The 16,747-nt window shown below is 40.7% G+C and overlaps 1 protein-coding gene across 1 annotated transcript in view; it reads left to right on the top strand.

The window, feature by feature from the left end:
• Positions 1 to 11,150: 11,150 nt before the first annotated feature.
• Positions 11,151 to 16,747, top strand: part of ZNF385D (zinc finger protein 385D) — a 603,454-nt gene continuing 597,857 nt past the window's right edge. The window contains exon 1 of the mRNA XM_050939712.1: positions 11,151 to 11,254. Within this exon, the coding sequence (XP_050795669.1) occupies positions 11,191 to 11,254 (64 nt within the window). The 5' untranslated portion in view covers positions 11,151 to 11,190. The remainder of the gene's footprint in view (positions 11,255 to 16,747) is intronic.

The raw sequence follows: 16,747 nt of genomic DNA, 5'->3' as shown, positions 1-16,747 counted from the left end.
ATGCTGTATATTACTGGTATAAATCAAAATACGTGTTGTCAAATATGTGCTTTATTGTATTACTGTAATTTAAAAAATAATAACATAGTCAAAGATGCACATTAAATTCCCTGACAAAAAATCTTTATGTAGTGTTAAGGTTGACATTGGATCTCAATGGAGTCCAGTAAACCCCTAAAAAAAGTATACAGAAATAAATAAATAGACTGAAGTAGCAGCTAACAGACGTAGCCAGTTTCCCACTAGCAGATGTAACCTTTCTCACTGTTTTCCCGTTCAACCTTCACTTTGCCCCCATGTTTTGTTTTATTTTCAAATTGTTAATTTTGTGCATTGTTTTGAAAGCAGTAAATCCAGGGTAAATTATTTCAGAATTCTATAGATTATAATAGGAGTTGTCTAATTGGAAAACAACAAGCTTCCAGGAAAGTAGAAAATATAATTTCCTGTTCAAGGGATCCATGTCCAATATGCAATAGTAATAATATTGTTTACTGCAGAAAAATGACTTGTTAGTTGCTGCACAGTACAGCTAGTATATTTAAAAATACAAACTTGTAACTGGATGTTGACCTTGCATAAATCTAACTGCATTGATCTGTTTGGTGAAATCATTCTAATTATATTCATAAACATATTCTCCTCCACCTATGTATAATGCTTGTCTTCACTAAAATATGTTTCATGTTCAAACATGATTATAAAGTCAAATTATCTAACCCAATGCTGATCCAGACTGACTGGTCATTGTAGATGAGGATAATTTAGTGTATGTCTTCACTGCTGAGTTTACCCGTGTGTGTGTGTGTGTGTGTGTGTGTATGTGTATATATATATATAAAATATATATATAAAATATATATATATATATATAGTGTGTGTGTGTATACACACACAGTGAATGCAACATTTACCAACCTTTGCTGATCAAAATATAATCCTTCTAAGCCTACATTTAAATAAGGATGCAAGTTTCAGTTCAAACTTCCAATAGACTGCAATAGTGAGGAAAATTATTTAAAAATGACATTGGCACTGTGTCTTGATTCAACATAATATCAAAACCATAGAAAGGTCTATTAATATTCCAGAAATATTTTAAACTTGGAATATAAAAAGCCAAGGGCCTGTTCTGAAAACCTTTGGTTCCATTAATAAATACTTACAGCGCCCCAAATCCCAAAGTCCTTACTAACTTGTCACTAAGTCTTTACTCAGGCAAAATTCTCATTTGACTTCAGTAGGACTAAGAACTAAGGTCTTCAGGATTTGGCCCAAACTGAATTTTACTGTTCTTTTTTCATATTTAGACTTCAGAAATATGTATCTAAGAGGAATCATGGGAATACTACCCCATTTTTAATGTGCCATATGTTTGTCATATTCTTGAAATATATTTTTGTTATGGTGCCTAAAAGTTCAAGAAACTGTGGTTTAGCAAATCTAATTAATAATAGTATCTATGGCAGAAGACTTTTACATTGTCAAACATTGTTCGTCATTATTCACACCATTAAATTTCATTTCAAGTTATGTAGAAAGGTTCAATATTTTTTTTCTTATCAGGATATATAACACCTTTGAAGTTCACTGTGTTTAACACATAGCAAATACTCAGTCTTGTAACTTTACAACTGATAGGTAGTTTTACTCACATGAGCAGCCTCTGAAATTAATAGAACTACTTGTATGAATAAAAGTTTGCAGGCTTGAGATCATATTTTGTGAGCCAAATTTTCAGCCAACTTTGACCTGGCCTCAAAGTTAACATATACAAAATTGCTCATGCAGCTGTTTCTGCATATATTAGGCAAAATCCTGGCCACTCTGAAGTCCCTGGCAAAATTTCCAGCTTCAGTGCGGGTAGGATTTCACTCAGTCTGCTTGTCTATACAAATAAAGTAATTGCAGGTGCAAAAACGAAACCACTTATTCACAGTGTCTCCTTTTGAGTAAATGATTTCACCAGCAAAATAGAGCAATAATTGTAGAAGGATTTTCTGTACTTGTTGTTGTACCAGCACCTTACAGGGTTGGTACATTGTGCTGATGAAACCTAATATCTTTTAACATTGTAGGCTTTTTGTTTCTGCTCTTGTATAGTAGTGCTATATGAGGCACTTTTGGACGTGAAAAGGGACAATAGGTGTGTAGGATTGCATACTAATATTTATGTGTTTGTTTTGCTTGCAGTGCTGCATTAGGATTTGTATTGAATTTAAGTTCTAGGAGCACATTTAGACTTGTATTCAGAAGTAGAGTTTGTGTGTGTGTTTAAGCTTTGGTTTGATGGTTTTATAGCGAAATCATTGTCTCCACTTTGTTATTTCTGTGGAGGAATAGGGGGGGAAGTTCTATCATTAAATTGAAAATGTCACTGGAAACCTGACATTTTTGTCCACCATAGGGTGACCAGATGTTCTGATTTTATAGAGACAGTTCTGATATTTGGGGCTTTTTCTTATATAGGTGCCAATTACCCCCCACCTCCTGTCCTGATTTTTCACACTTGCTATCTGGTCACCTTGGTCACCAGGATAAGAGTGATTGCCTCATTACAAGAAGTTGAGACTCCTGGATCATGGAGCAGAGCTGTGAGAATTATAATTGTTTTTGTATTAGCATGGACCTATGAGTTCCCGAAATTAAGCTTTGAAATTCCAAAGCCATTTCAGAAGTGAAAACTAAAAATCCCCACAGTGTGTATCTCTGTACATAGTGCCTCTGAAATGTTTCAGACTGTCAGCTATGAAAATTTGATAATCTTACACCCCTAATGACCTTCAGAAATGTCATATGCAAATAGAAAATGTTTTAGTGGGAGCTACATGTTATGTGTATGGCATCTCTAAGTTTTATAACCTCTTGATATAAAAAAAAATCAGTGAAGTGATTACTTACTGTGCACATCTGTATTTGAGTTGTCTTTTTTTAGAGAATCATATGGTTCTTAGGTATGGTCATTTTCATGTACTTCTAGAGTCTTCACACTGTAAAATCTTAGTTTAAAATATGTATTTGGAACCCACAAAACATTAAGTACTAGTGTCCTCTACCTCTAGCCCATAGAAGGGGCCAAGTTCAGTTATGCTGCTGGGGGAACAGTGGCCTTCCGAGAACAGTGATCTGTAACTGCCCCTTACCAATAGCATGTTTTTATCCTCTGTGCCAGCCCAGAAGGCAAAAGCTCTGCCCATACTTCACCCATCTTTTCACTTCCTTTCCACATATCTGATGAAATGCTAGGCATGCAGCCCCTGTTTTCTCTTCCCCATAATGTTTGCAGAGGAAATGCAGGAAAACCATTCAAGGTGTGAAAGGTATTACTTTGATGAAGGCTATGTGATCATATAGGTCAAGCCACAATATGGCCAGTTTTGACTGGTGAGGTAGCCACCTGCTGCCCCAGTTACAACAGTCAGAAAATGCTGACATAAACTCCATTCTAATTAATATTCCAGTCAGTAACATGAAAACAATTCTGGACTCTGCCAGCTGTGAGATGTGCCAGTCAATTAGAACATGACCTGACATGCATCATAATTCTGAACATTGCCAGCATCTGTCTTTTACGCCATGCCTAGATAATCTGTGTGTGTATGCGTGCGCTTAACAAAATGTTTGCACAGCAATAATGTACATTGCCTAATGTACTGCTGAAGGCTCAGATTTCATCCTCTCCTTTTTGCCCCCCACTCCTCCTTCATAGACATTGAAGGCCATAAAAAACAGCAGAACTTCTGCATTTTTTTGTATGCAGTGTTGTAGCTGTGTTGGTCCAAGGATATGAGAGAAGCAAGTGGGTGAAGTAATATTTTTTTATTGAACCAATTTTGGTTGGTGAGAGATACAAGCTTTTCACTTTACACAGATCTTTTCTTCAGGTTTTCAGACCTGGGTATGTTCTTGGGGTGGCAATCCCATTCCACCACTCATGCTGCTGTGACTACACTTTTATTTTTAGTGCACTAGCTCAGTCAGCACTAGCACGGACATTCGAGCTGGAAATTACACCTCCAGCTCCAATGTATATGTACTCAGAAGCAGAACTGTGGCTAGTGGCTTAACAAGTATACAGATCCATTAGCAAAAACTCCTGTGTGTTTGGTGGTTAGGGGGAGGTGAGGAAGAAACGTGGGGGGGGGGGGGGCGGGACAATGGTTATTATGTAAACAGCCAAAATTGTTGCTATGTACTCATCATGGGGATGATTCTATTCCCCTCTTCTCTGCAGAGATCTATTATACATTTATTTAGTTTTGCTCAGTCCTTCAGGATTATGCCATACTCGTGATGAGTGTGCTACTAAATGAATGTTTCTTTTTAAAGTTATCTGTTTTAGCTAACAGACCCAGGACCAGGTTTCTGTGCTAGTGGTCTCTACTGTAAGATCAGGGCCAATGTTATGTGCAGTACCTATGGCTTGAAGAAATACCTATTCCTCAATCACTCCAGCACATTAAGGGGCATGGGTCCAAGTTACTGAGTGTCTCCTTCAGGGAGCCGACTTCCACTGAAGTCTTAAAATGGGTAATCACAGTATGAAGACAAGCAGTATATGTTCAAATAATTGTGTGAAGTCACTTTCTTGTTTACATGTGTGCACCTGAAAAAGTGATGCTTTTTCAAAGGATTCAATAGTTATGAAATGAGTTGGTGCTACCAATCTTTCTGGCCAGGAAACATTTTGTGTATATATAGAAGCTATTAGGGTTTTTAATAGGAATTTTCAAAGTGTTGTAGCTGGCACTTCCGTTTCCATATTCTTCAGCATTTCTGAACAGAAGCACCTAGAGATTCTTTTTTAACCAATGTAGGCCAAATTGTTTTAACACTTATGTAATGTACTTAAAACCAACATAAATAACATTTTGGTAAACTCATTTATTAAACAGTAAGGTGAATTATCAGAAGGGGAGAGATTCAAACAGACTAAACTAGACAATTCATGTCCATATGCTTGTTTGTAAACAGTGAAGAAGTCTTTAAGGGGAAAATCATAAATCTATCTTTCAGAAACACACATGATGAAATAGTATTACAGTATCTTATCACACCTGGGTTGATACTGAAGCTCTCTTAAAAAGTGACTGTTCTTCCTTAAGGGCCAGAAATATGCTGAGCAATGTTGCTCTTCTGGGAGTTGTGGAGGATTCTTAGACCTGAGTATCTTTATTACATTTTTCATGCTAATGTACAGTTCAGTAAGCCTGTTTCTTAAAGTCACATTCAATGTGCATTTTAGCCAGGACAAACAAGGCCCAATCCTGGAGTCCTTACTCAAGCAAAACTCCAATGGTGGGCAGGACTGGATGCTTGATTAACTCTTGGCATAAATCAGAGTTCTGAGCCCCTTGGAGCATTAAGTCTGCTGGGTTTATAAACAATTTGCTGCCACTTGCCTTATGCAAGAGGAGCAAGACAGATGAAAGTTGGAAGATGCATGGCCAAAAGATGCAATGTTTCAGTACACACCCTTTGCAGCATCTGGCAGTAGGGTTCTTATGGAGACATGAATGGAAACTAAAGCTGCCACTGACTCCCAGAACCTCCAAGAAGGTGCCAGGTATAAAACAATTGGCACTTCTTGGGAATATGACTCCTCTCTGGAGTGCAATGGGCCTGTTTCAGTTTATGTGCAATTTACACATTCATTCCCCTCCTGCAATGACTAACTCATTGGATCAAACTCAGTCTTCAATTCAACCAGTGTAACCCCACTGATTTCAATTTCAAATAATTTTGAGAACTAAAATTATCACCAACAATAATATTTCCATAAAACATGAGAAATACATTTCCAAACCATGACAAGGAAACATCTTATAGAAATCAAGCCAACTGCTAAGGCAAACTGACAAGCAACATAACAACTTAGTCTGTTAGAATTGATGACACCAAAATATGTGTTAGAAGGAACGAAGAAGGAGAGGGAATAAACAATTAGATATATCTGCTTGCTTGGGAATTAAGAGTTTCAAGGAAAAGTTTCAAGGAAAAAATATATTTAATTAGGAGATGGAAAATAGGACAAAATATCCTCCCTTACTCCCCCTCCCCCCGCATGTTTTTTTTAACTCCTTGACTGGAGTATCTATAGGTTGAATTTAGCCTTGATGCTTTATTTTTCAATTCTTCATACAGAGATCCACACAGATTGATTTTTTTCCCCCCATATCTAAAAATCTGTCCTCAAAGGACATCAAAAGTAGAGCAGCTACTCAATACCTATGGGTCAATTTGCCTTGCCTCCATGGGATCTTGTTCCCCAAACATTCTAAAGATCATCCTTTTTCTGATACAAGAGGTATTTTATCAGATAATGAGAGTGCTTAAGAAGCACTTCAGGAATCACCCATACAGTTTTGGGAATTTATATACTTTGTGCAATAGTTTTGGGTTTCAGGCATCTAAAATTGCCTGACCTGAATGGAAGCTACCCACACAATTTTTATCTATACATGTTGTGCACTCCACCTCTGTTTTGAGAAATGCTGAATAGTTGTGCACATATAAATATATGTACTCGTTTTGTGAAGCAGTTTTAGAAATGTACTTGCATGAAATGTTTCAAATATCTAGCAAGAAGAGTTACATTGCCATGTGCCAAAATATGTTGAATCGAGCAGTAATGATAGGAAAAATGAACCTTGGATTAGAAATGTCCTAGGTATTCATTGTATTGGAAGGAAAGATGAAAATGTGCTGATACCTTTGTTCCATGGTAATATAATCAGATAAGGGATTGAGGGGATTGTGATTGAGTGTATGTTCAAATAGCAATGAATCCTATCAGTGCTCCCATTATGGTTTGCCAATATAGTGTTCTGAGCATTATCTTCCTAAGGCTGAAATCCTTTCCTCTGCACAAAGCCTGAGTAAATGGGCTTTCTGCAAGTAAGTTCTATAGAAGACAAAATTTCTCCAGCTCTGGCCTGCAGACTGGCAATTAAGATGCTCTAGAGTCAGGACTGCAGCATATGGGCTTTCTGAGCCTCTATATCCACTTTACTTTTTAACATAATGTGGGAATTTTGGCTGGTGGATCTCCGAGGGTGGGATTCACTTGTCACCCCTGCATGTCATCTTGTCCACCCCTACTTCCCATGTCCCCTCTATGGTATAGTAGATTGATATGGAACTCAATTGGGGAGTGCAGATACCATACATGGATCCTCTGCATTCTGTCCTGCCTGGTGGCAGTGTACTGCTTCATTAGCTTTTGGCCTATACATGTTGCACAACAACAAAGTAAGCAAATTTGGGCTAAACAAAGCACACAGATTGGTACAAGTATGGAGAGCAAGGTTATAGTTTGTACACAACTGCTACTGCAGTTTGCAATCTATTTGTGAGCTGGTCTCATTCCTCCCTCGTTTCAGATAGTAGATGATATTCTATGATTTTAAGTGACATGCTGAAACTTGAAGACTTCTGGAAAGTCCAGGAAATATATGAGTAGGCGATCTGGGAATGAAATTTCATGGCTATGCAGCTTTGACACCATTTCGTCTAATTTATTCAGCTCGTTACTAAATTTCCGTGGTTGTTTCTTTATTCAAGCTCCCAGATGCAATGTTCTGACTTCACCGTGCACATTCTTTTTAGCAGAGCATCTTTCAAAAATGTCCCCAACTATCAGCAGCAGAAGAGGCACATTTTCAGAATTCTGACTCCTTGGTAGCACATATCTCTATGCCAAAGGAAAAGAAACTGTATCCCAAGCACAGAGAAATGGTGGTATCACAAAATCATATACAGTCATACATGCCTAAACTTCCTCCACCCCCACCCCCCCAAAAAGCAAATGTGGTCAACATTCTGCATAGATTTGGTGTCCTCCTAATAATCAAATTCACTTTGAGCAATGTGAAAACATACTTTTTTTATTGTTTTTCATCACCAGTGTGTGCAGGGATACATTTTTTTTTCTACCTGTTTAATATGACTTATACCACTTTGCCAGGGAAAATAATTCAAGTGAATGCATGAAAATACATTATGTACATATTGAATTAAATATGAACAAACAGAAAACACACACAAAAGCAAATGAAAACACTCTTATAGTTCTACACCAAAAAAGTGAAAGTATGACCGATCAAATACTCATTTGTACTCTTCTCTCCTGTCACAGAGGCTCTCTTCTTCTCCATCACACCTTCTGTTAAGCTATATTTTGATTAAATATGGATAATCATATGGCCCTCTACCTCATATGTACCACACTGTACAAAAATATTCTGGAGTGTAGGAGGGCTCCTGCCCTTTTCATTCCCTCAAAAGCAAAATATAATCTTTTAAAAAGGGGTAATAAACTCCCTCGCTCCCCAGCCATGGAAATTTCCACAATATCTTATCTCATTATATTGGACAAATTTAAATATATGAGGTCTCAGTTGGCATCATGCTTCTGTTTTTTGTTCCTTTCCAAGTGTTTCAGTATATTAATTTTACCTAACCTAATACAGTATATTTACTTTCCACTCCCTTTCCAAGCTATCTACAATATCCCTTTACTATGACTTAACAGCACTTCTCCAATCTCCTTTTTAAAGTTATTCTTAGGCCTTGTCTATGCTACAGGAGAAAGTTGATCTAAGCTATGCAATTTTGAGTTACATGAATAGCGTAACTCCTATCAATGTAGCTAAGATCTACTTACCACGGGGTCCACGCTATGCAATGTTGATGGGAGACACTCTCCCCTTGACTCCCTTTACTCTTCTCGATCTGGTGGAGTACATGAGTCGATGGAAGAGTGATCTGAGAGTCTTCACTAGGCCCGCTAAATTGACTGCGAGTGCATCAATTGTCACTCATTGATCCCCCGGTAAGGGCTTGTCTGCACTTACTGGGGAACTGATGAGCAGCAATCGATGCATTGGCAGTTGATTTAGTAGATCTAGTGAAGACCTGCTAAATCGACCACTCTCCCATCAACTCCAGTACTCCAGTGGATCGAGAAGAGTAGGAGGAGTCGACATCACATCAACATTTCCAACTGAGTTATTGAGTTTGAATATCATAAATGTGCTTTTTAAAAAATAACCTCCATCTTATAAGAATGAGAGTGTTAAAGATAGGGGAACAAAGTTATAATAATGATGTATCCTTAATATCTTTCTCCATGAAGTCAGTGCAGTAAGGGACATACAGACTGAATAGAGTGTCAAAAAAAAATCAAAACTGTTTTGGCACCTTAAAGCAAAGTTCATTTTCTTTAAATATAAAAGTCACTGGGACTTGTATGTGCCCTGTGCCTGCAACCCACCATGACTAGTAAGAAAGTTTTCCCAAATGCTTGCTGAGAGGAATATCTGCTGGTTGCTCCAAGTAGAGCAATTTTTAACAGCAGCTGTGGACCATCTTTTCAGTGCTGCTACAGTAACTACTATAATTTGGCACCCGGGTATAAACACACAAGAAGGAATATAAACAAAAAATTACACACCATACAGTTACATTACCACTCAGGTTACTAGTAAAAAGGCATAAATAGCTCTGAAATCTTCTCAGGACTACACTATCACATTTTTGAATGTATTTTTTCTTGCATGCATATTTGTTTACTGTTTTTGTGTCCATAATTTACTAAACAGCACATGTTGACTTTAAACAAACAAAATGTCCAGAGAACATTACACTTCCAAAAATCAAAGCAGGAATTATCAATATTGATCAGTTCTGTGATCAAATGATTGTTTTGTTAAAATGTTTAAGGCCACAGCCAAAGTATGTGAAGGCGCATATGGGGACCTTCCAAAATTCCATTAAAGCAGTGAATGAGCTAATCGGGATGATTGTCACACAGTGAGTATAAGAGAATTTTTTAACTAAGAGGCAGTCATGTTGGGTTGCTTGCCACTGGGACTGGGGGGAATTATGTAGAACAAATATTGTGGATCAGAAGGGATTGGTAACAGGTGTTTTTCTTTAAAGGGAGTATAGGAGAGTTTGGTACCTCTGAAGGAGAAGGGTTATGTTGAGAATTATTATCTGTAGGTGTGGAAGCCCTGAAAACCTACCCCAGTTGATTGTGTCCCTCTCTTCTGCTCATACATCTCTTCCTCTTGTTAAAGCTGAACTTAAGCCTGCTAGGAAACATTGTGGAGCATCCCAATGAAGCTGTAGTATGCCATGAAGGCACTAAAGCATGGGTCCCTTAATACCCTGTTTTTGGGCTCCCTAGGCTGCACTAGATAAACAGTTGGGGCAGCCAAGGCCCAAATTAAGCTTTGAAGGTAGAGCATCCCTTTACAACCAGGGGCTTCCAAAATTTCCCTCTGGGTTTGTTGTGACCTGTGCCTCCTCCAGGGTGAGGGCAAGCTCCAGGTTTGCTTTGATTATGCTGGCATATAACAGAGTGGGTGTTTGTGGGAGCATACCCTTAAATGAGGGTAGGCACTGTCTGGTGATAATAGGAGTTGAGGGGTCTCTGGGCTGCATGGCTGGCTTTTGACAGTGAGGAACCTGGAGCACTGGGACAGACGCCTGTCCCCTGTGGCTGGGGGCACAGAGGGGGATGCCCACCAGGCACTGACCCCTGGGTTACTCCTTCCTGGAGGAGGCGGAGGAGCTCAGCGGCCAGTGCTGGGGATGGCATCGGCCCTGATCGATGCCAGGGCCTTGCATGTGGCTGGGGAGTCTGAGAGAAGAGGGTGGGCGCGGTTATCACTCTGCTGCGCCCCCACCCCCGAGGGGGAAGGCAACACAGGGGAGGAAAGCAGCCGCTGAGCGTTGGCAGTGCCCGTCAAGGTTCCCAGCTCCCGCGCTAGGTCTAGCGGCTTCCCCCTGCCCGGACCGCAGCGAGCCCCTATCATTTTGGGGGCCGGGGTGGGGGGTGTTTGGCTTAGCCGGGTCTCCGCGGCTCGCTGCGCTCGGGGCAGGCGGGGAGCAAGTTGCAAGGCGCTAAGCCCGGGCCCCGCGCCCTGCCTCCCCTGAGGTGGCACCACGCCGAGTGCCCAGGAGCCGGGCAGCGGCCAGCCCGCCCGCTGCTGATTGACATCCCGGCCGGAGAGGAGGCGGGACCGCCGGGACCACTCTGCACTAGCGGCTAAGCTCGCCCCACACCCCGCATCTCTCCTCCCGAGGCTGGTCCCTCTCTCCCCTGTGCGCATCAGTCCCGGGCTGCTCGCCCTCCCCCTGCGTGGCTGGCTCGCTGGGCAGGAGGGGGCAGCCTCCCGGAGGATGAAGAGCTCAGCCGGGGGCAGGAGGGCGAAGCTGCCAGGAGCTAAATGCCAGCCCAGGAACGGTAAGTTAGGGGGACCCCGGCTCCCCCTTTCCTAACATGGGCTGTGTCTGACGGGGGAACGACCCGCCCCATCCTCTGCATTTCCTGGGGGCAGCGAGCGGAGGAGGGTAGAGATTCCAGGTCTCTCCTTAGCGAAGCAGCAGCAGCGGGGGCTGTTTATTTTTTCCTCTGTTGAAAGGTGCAAAGCTATTTGCAACCCCTCTTCTTTTAGGTGAGTAAATAATAAAGTGCTGGTATGTCGCGGGGAGGGGAAGGGTTAAAGTGTTGAAGTCTGTGAAGAACGTGATTACTTATTTTGTCGCTCAGAGAATCGGGGGTAATTTCTGTATAAGCATCTTTGTCGGAGAAGACAAGCTGTCCTGGGACATGTCTGTGATTAAACTCCTTTAAGCTGCTCCTCATGCATTTTATTTACTCCATCCCAAGGCTGGATGGGAAAAAATAGTGTTCACATGTCTTTTGACATCTTGTTTTGATAGTGGCTTTTTTACTTCATTCAGAAGGATTTTTAAAAGGTATTTATGAAGAGGCAAACTTCATTAAATCTGGAAGGAGCCCTTCCCACATGTTAACGATCTTAATGTTTGGAAAGCATTTTTAAAAACACTCTTCTTGTGTTGTTACTTGAAGGCAGATGCGTATTTCAAGGGCTAACAGTTCTTCAGAAAGCCATTGCACACTTTGGAAATATAGGCTATGAGCAGTTTTATATGAGCTATCGAAAATAAGTGTTCAGGTTTATAACCTCATTTACTGAATGGTGAATTTCTTTACCCAAAGACAAATCTGTTAAGTACCATTTCCTTACTGTAATACTTGGCTGTTGTTGTCTGCTTTGATGAACAAAACCAACAGTTTATTGAAACAGGTCAGATTGTTTTGAATTCTGTCTAGAATTCCTTGTAGTGGTTCATTGTCAGTGGGGTTTTAAAACCACTATTTGGCCTAAATTTGATAAGTGTGTTTGTATAAATCCGGGGTATCTAACCACAAAAGCCAAAAATGGACCACTTAAATTATGCAGATACAGCTTAACATGTCACATTTTACAGTAATTTGTGCTATTGGTTGCCAAATGTCTTTGCCAGAAAGTAACTTTGATGCTATTCCAATGGAGATCACTAGGCAGCCTTAAGTATTCTCTCAGAGATATATAGTACTGGGTAAGAATAGCTACATTGGTAGGTACACTGGTAATGACAGTGTCATAATGAGTGAGAACTTAGTGGTGTTAAGTGTGTTTTGTTGAAGACAGCACTTGCTATGAAAATTAAATGCATGCTGCCAACCTGAAACCTAGTAGTCATTTAAAAATAAAAATTTGAAGTTGTTTCTGCTATTATTCTGCTAATAATCATGGTTTTACAATCACAGATATTTTCTGTCTGCCCTGTTTTTCACAAACTGAAAGAGGAGCCAGAGTATATAAGACTACATTTGAGAAACTCTGGAAAAATGTGCATGAAGAGCTATCAAGTTCACAAAGTAACCATATAAATACATCAAACATTGTTAATTAATTAACATTGTTAATCTCTTTCAGTTACAATAATTTAAAATGTTACTTGTCACAGCAGTAGTGAAAAATTCAGACAAAGCAGTGATGTTTTTTAAGTTGGTAGTGTCCCTTTAAGGTGTCAGACTACGGTATGCATGGATATTCTGTAATAACCAACCACACAGGGTGAAATCCTGGCCTTATTGAAGTCAAAAAGAGTTTTGCCAGAACCTGAATGGTTCGAAAGGGAATGTACTGGCAATGGGATCTGAGCCACACCCAAGCACTGGGGAGTTCAAATCCAGTCATAGATAGAAACCTGAAATAAAGAATGGGAGTTTTGCCATTGACTTCAGTAGAGCCAGGATTTCACCCACAGATTTTATTATGTGAGCCATGAGGCCAAGCTGAGAGCCTTTGGCTGATTATGTTTTGCCATTATGATAAAGTGTATATTAAGTAGACTATGTTAGTATGATTAAAACAGTTTTTAAACTACAAATAATATAGATATTTTAAATAAGTATTTTGTAACTTCTGATCTGTTTTGGTTCTAATCTAAAACACAAAATTGTGTAATGTTTATCAGTCAGTCTGAGAGAACGCTTTCTTAATACCGTGTTATGTAAAATCAATGCATACCTAAGGCATTGTATAAATAGTAATAACAATAAATAATGCTTAATATTAAACTACAATGGAGTGGAACACATCTATTTTGTATCTTATTTCATTTTCAATGGTATTTTAAAAAGACAATCATTCTTTCTGCTGCCTTCAGTTGGAAATGTGCATCAGTTTTATTTACATAGAGCATTTGTTGTACACTAACAGCCCCAAATGATGGCAAAGACAAACATTAGGATAATTTGTATGATCTAATGCTAATTATGTGCTACACTGAGTACTAGAAAATGTGTGTACAAAAATCATAGAATGTTGTTCCAGTACATTTTTTTTTAAATTTTAAATCTTCAACTTCAAAGAAACACTTTATTTTCTAAGTGAGACATCCTCAGATATATGTTAGCATCTCTTAAGAATACTGATTATTTCTCTGTCAGTATAATGAAACTACTTAAAATGCTTAGGTTACAAAGAATACGGGGATTACAAAGAGGCAAGCAGGGTGTGTGTGCACATATATAAAATATGCAATCTTGTAAATTGTTATAAATATATAAATTGTAACGTTAGTTTAAACATGTATGTTTATGTTTGTGTATATATGTATGCATGTGTCTATAGGTGTGTGGGTGGGTGTATTCAAATAACATTGCATTGTGTGCTTGTTCCAGCAATTTTATTTATTTTTTTAGGAGCAAACAAACTTGGACTGTTGGCTCATTGGCGAATGCATAGAATTATCATAATGGTATTTGTAGAGGTCCTGCGGGAAACAAATACCAGTCACATCTCAGAGCAGGAAAGGGAGCTATTAGGAAGTTGGAAAATCATGCTTTCTTCCTGTTCTCTTGTTTTGCTGTGAAACAAAAACTGGTGGCCACAAACTCAATTTGTGTAAATTGTCTTGGCTGTCTTGACCTCAGTGGATCTATTCCAATTTACACCATCTGAGGATCTGGCCCAATATGCCTATGTAACTTTGGATGCCGAACAATTTGTCTGATTTTAATTCTGACACATATTTGTCTAATATGTTCTTAAAAACCTCCAGTGACACAGATCCCACAACCTCCACAGGTAATTTGTTCCAGTGCTTAACTACCCATATGGATAGGAATTTTTTCCTTATGTCTAACTTAAATATCCCTTCCTGCAATTTAAGCCCATTACTTCTTGTCTTATCCTCAGTGGTTAAGGAGAACAATTTTACTGCTGGATGAATTCTGTGCCACTGCACGCATGCAGAATTCATGTCAACTGCAGATATCTTTGCTTGCCCACAGAAAAATGACTTCTGATGGGGAAGCAAAGGGAAGCTGCAAGACCCACCAAATGCCCATCCCCAGAAATGCAGGTGCATCATTTCAGGCTTCTGGAGGAGCTGGTGGAGAGGTACATCACCGTGTGTGTATCTGTGAGGGGTGTGCTGGGGACATCCCGGCCTGTGGCTCCTAATCTGCTTCGGGTTCAACTGCTAGTGGTGGCTGGGCTGGGGCAGGTGAGGATGGGACTTCCTACAAGGAGTGGCCAGAGTTGGGACAAGGTTAGACCCTTCCCTAGAAACTTCTGGCTGCAGGAAGCTCCAACCCCACCCCACTTACTTCCTGCCCTCATTGCTCCTCAGCCACAGGGGAGGGGTCACTATATGGGGAGCTGCTTCCCTGTCCACCCAACCCCCATGCATCCATACTCCCCATACCCAAGCCCTCCCACTAAGCCTTACTCTGCACCCAGAACCCCGCAACTGAGCCTTAGCCCCTGCATTTTAGCCTCCCTGTACCCATGCCCCCCTGTACCCTTACCCCCTGCATCTGAACCCCCCATTCCTGCACCCAGACCACTCCCCAGTGAGGTCCCCACACTCAAACTCCCACTCAGATGAGCCCCACCCCTGCCCCTGGACTGCCCCAATGAGCCACTCAGACTCCTACCCTACTGAGCCCCAAACGGCTGCACCTGGACCATGACCCCACCAAGCCCCACTCCCCTAGCACCCACCCTCTGCTGAGCCCTCCACATGCAGACCCCCCCTACTGAGCTCCATCCCACCACACTCAGATCTCTCCTGATAAGCCTCAACCACCTTCACCTGGACCCCCTGCAGAGTCCCACTGCCCCTGCACCCAGTACGCTCCAATGAGCACCTGTGTATCTAGATTCTTCCTGCACCCGGACCCCCCACACCAAGATACCCGCACTGAGATTGCCCCACACAGAATCCTCTCACCCCACACCTGGATCCCCCCACACTAAGCCCCTCCACACTTGGATCCTGCCAGACAGAGCCTGCCTTCCCACATCAGGCATGGAGAGGCAGGGCCTTGGAGTTTTTCTGGGGCAGGCCTGGTCCTTGTGCAGTGTCAGGGTTGGGTGCAGCCTGACTGTCAAGTCTGTGACCTGGGGGTGAGGTGCTGCAGGGTGATCTCCACCTCTATGCAGCCAGTGGCCTGTGCTTCCCATTGCCTTGCTAGAGCCTCCACGTTTATGTATTTATTTACAAAATGTGCAGACTTTTAAAATATTGTGTGCAGAATTTTTTTTTTGGTGCAGAATTCCCTCAGGAGTAAACAATTTATCACCCTCCTCTTTATAACCACTTTTTATGTACTGGAAGACTTTTATCATGTCCTCCTTCAGTCTTCTCTTCTACAGCCTAACCAAACCCATTTTTTTCAATCTTTCCTGGTAGGTCATGTTTTCTAGACCTTTAATAATTTTGTTGCTCTCCTCTGGACTCTCTCCAATTTGTCCACATCTTTCCTGAAGTGTGGTGCCCAGAACTGGACACAATACTCCAGTTGAGGCCTAATCAATGCTGAGTAGAGTGGAAGAATTACTTATTGTGTCTTGCTTACAATGCTCCTGCTAATACATTCTAGAATGATGTTCACTTTTTTCACAACAATATTATGTTGCTGACTCATATATAGTTGTGATCCACTATAACCACCAGATCCTTTTCTGTAGTACTCCTTCCTTAATTGGGAAGTTGGAAAATCATGCTGTTTCTTCCTGTTCTTCCACTTTGCTGTAAAGCAAAAACAATTGACCACAAACTTAGTTGGTGTAAATTGTCTTGGCTGCCTTGACCTCAGTGGAGCTAAAGTGGACCTCAGAGGGCAATCATTTCCCATTTTGTATTGGTGGAATTAATTATTCCTTCCTGAATTAATTATTCCTACTTTGCATTTGTCCTTATTGATTTTCATCCTATTTATTTCAGACCATTTCTTCAGTTTGTCAAGGACATTTTGAAATCTAATCCTATCCTCCAAAGCACTTGCAACCCCACCCAGCTTGGTGTCATTTGCAAAGTTTGTAAGTGCAATCTCTATGCCATTATCCAAATCATTTATTAAGATATTGTA

The sequence above is a fragment of the Gopherus flavomarginatus genome, chromosome 2 (genome assembly GCF_025201925.1).
Source record: "Gopherus flavomarginatus isolate rGopFla2 chromosome 2, rGopFla2.mat.asm, whole genome shotgun sequence".
NCBI lineage: Eukaryota > Metazoa > Chordata > Testudines > Testudinidae > Gopherus > Gopherus flavomarginatus.
This window is presented reverse-complemented; position numbering and strand designations above follow the sequence as displayed.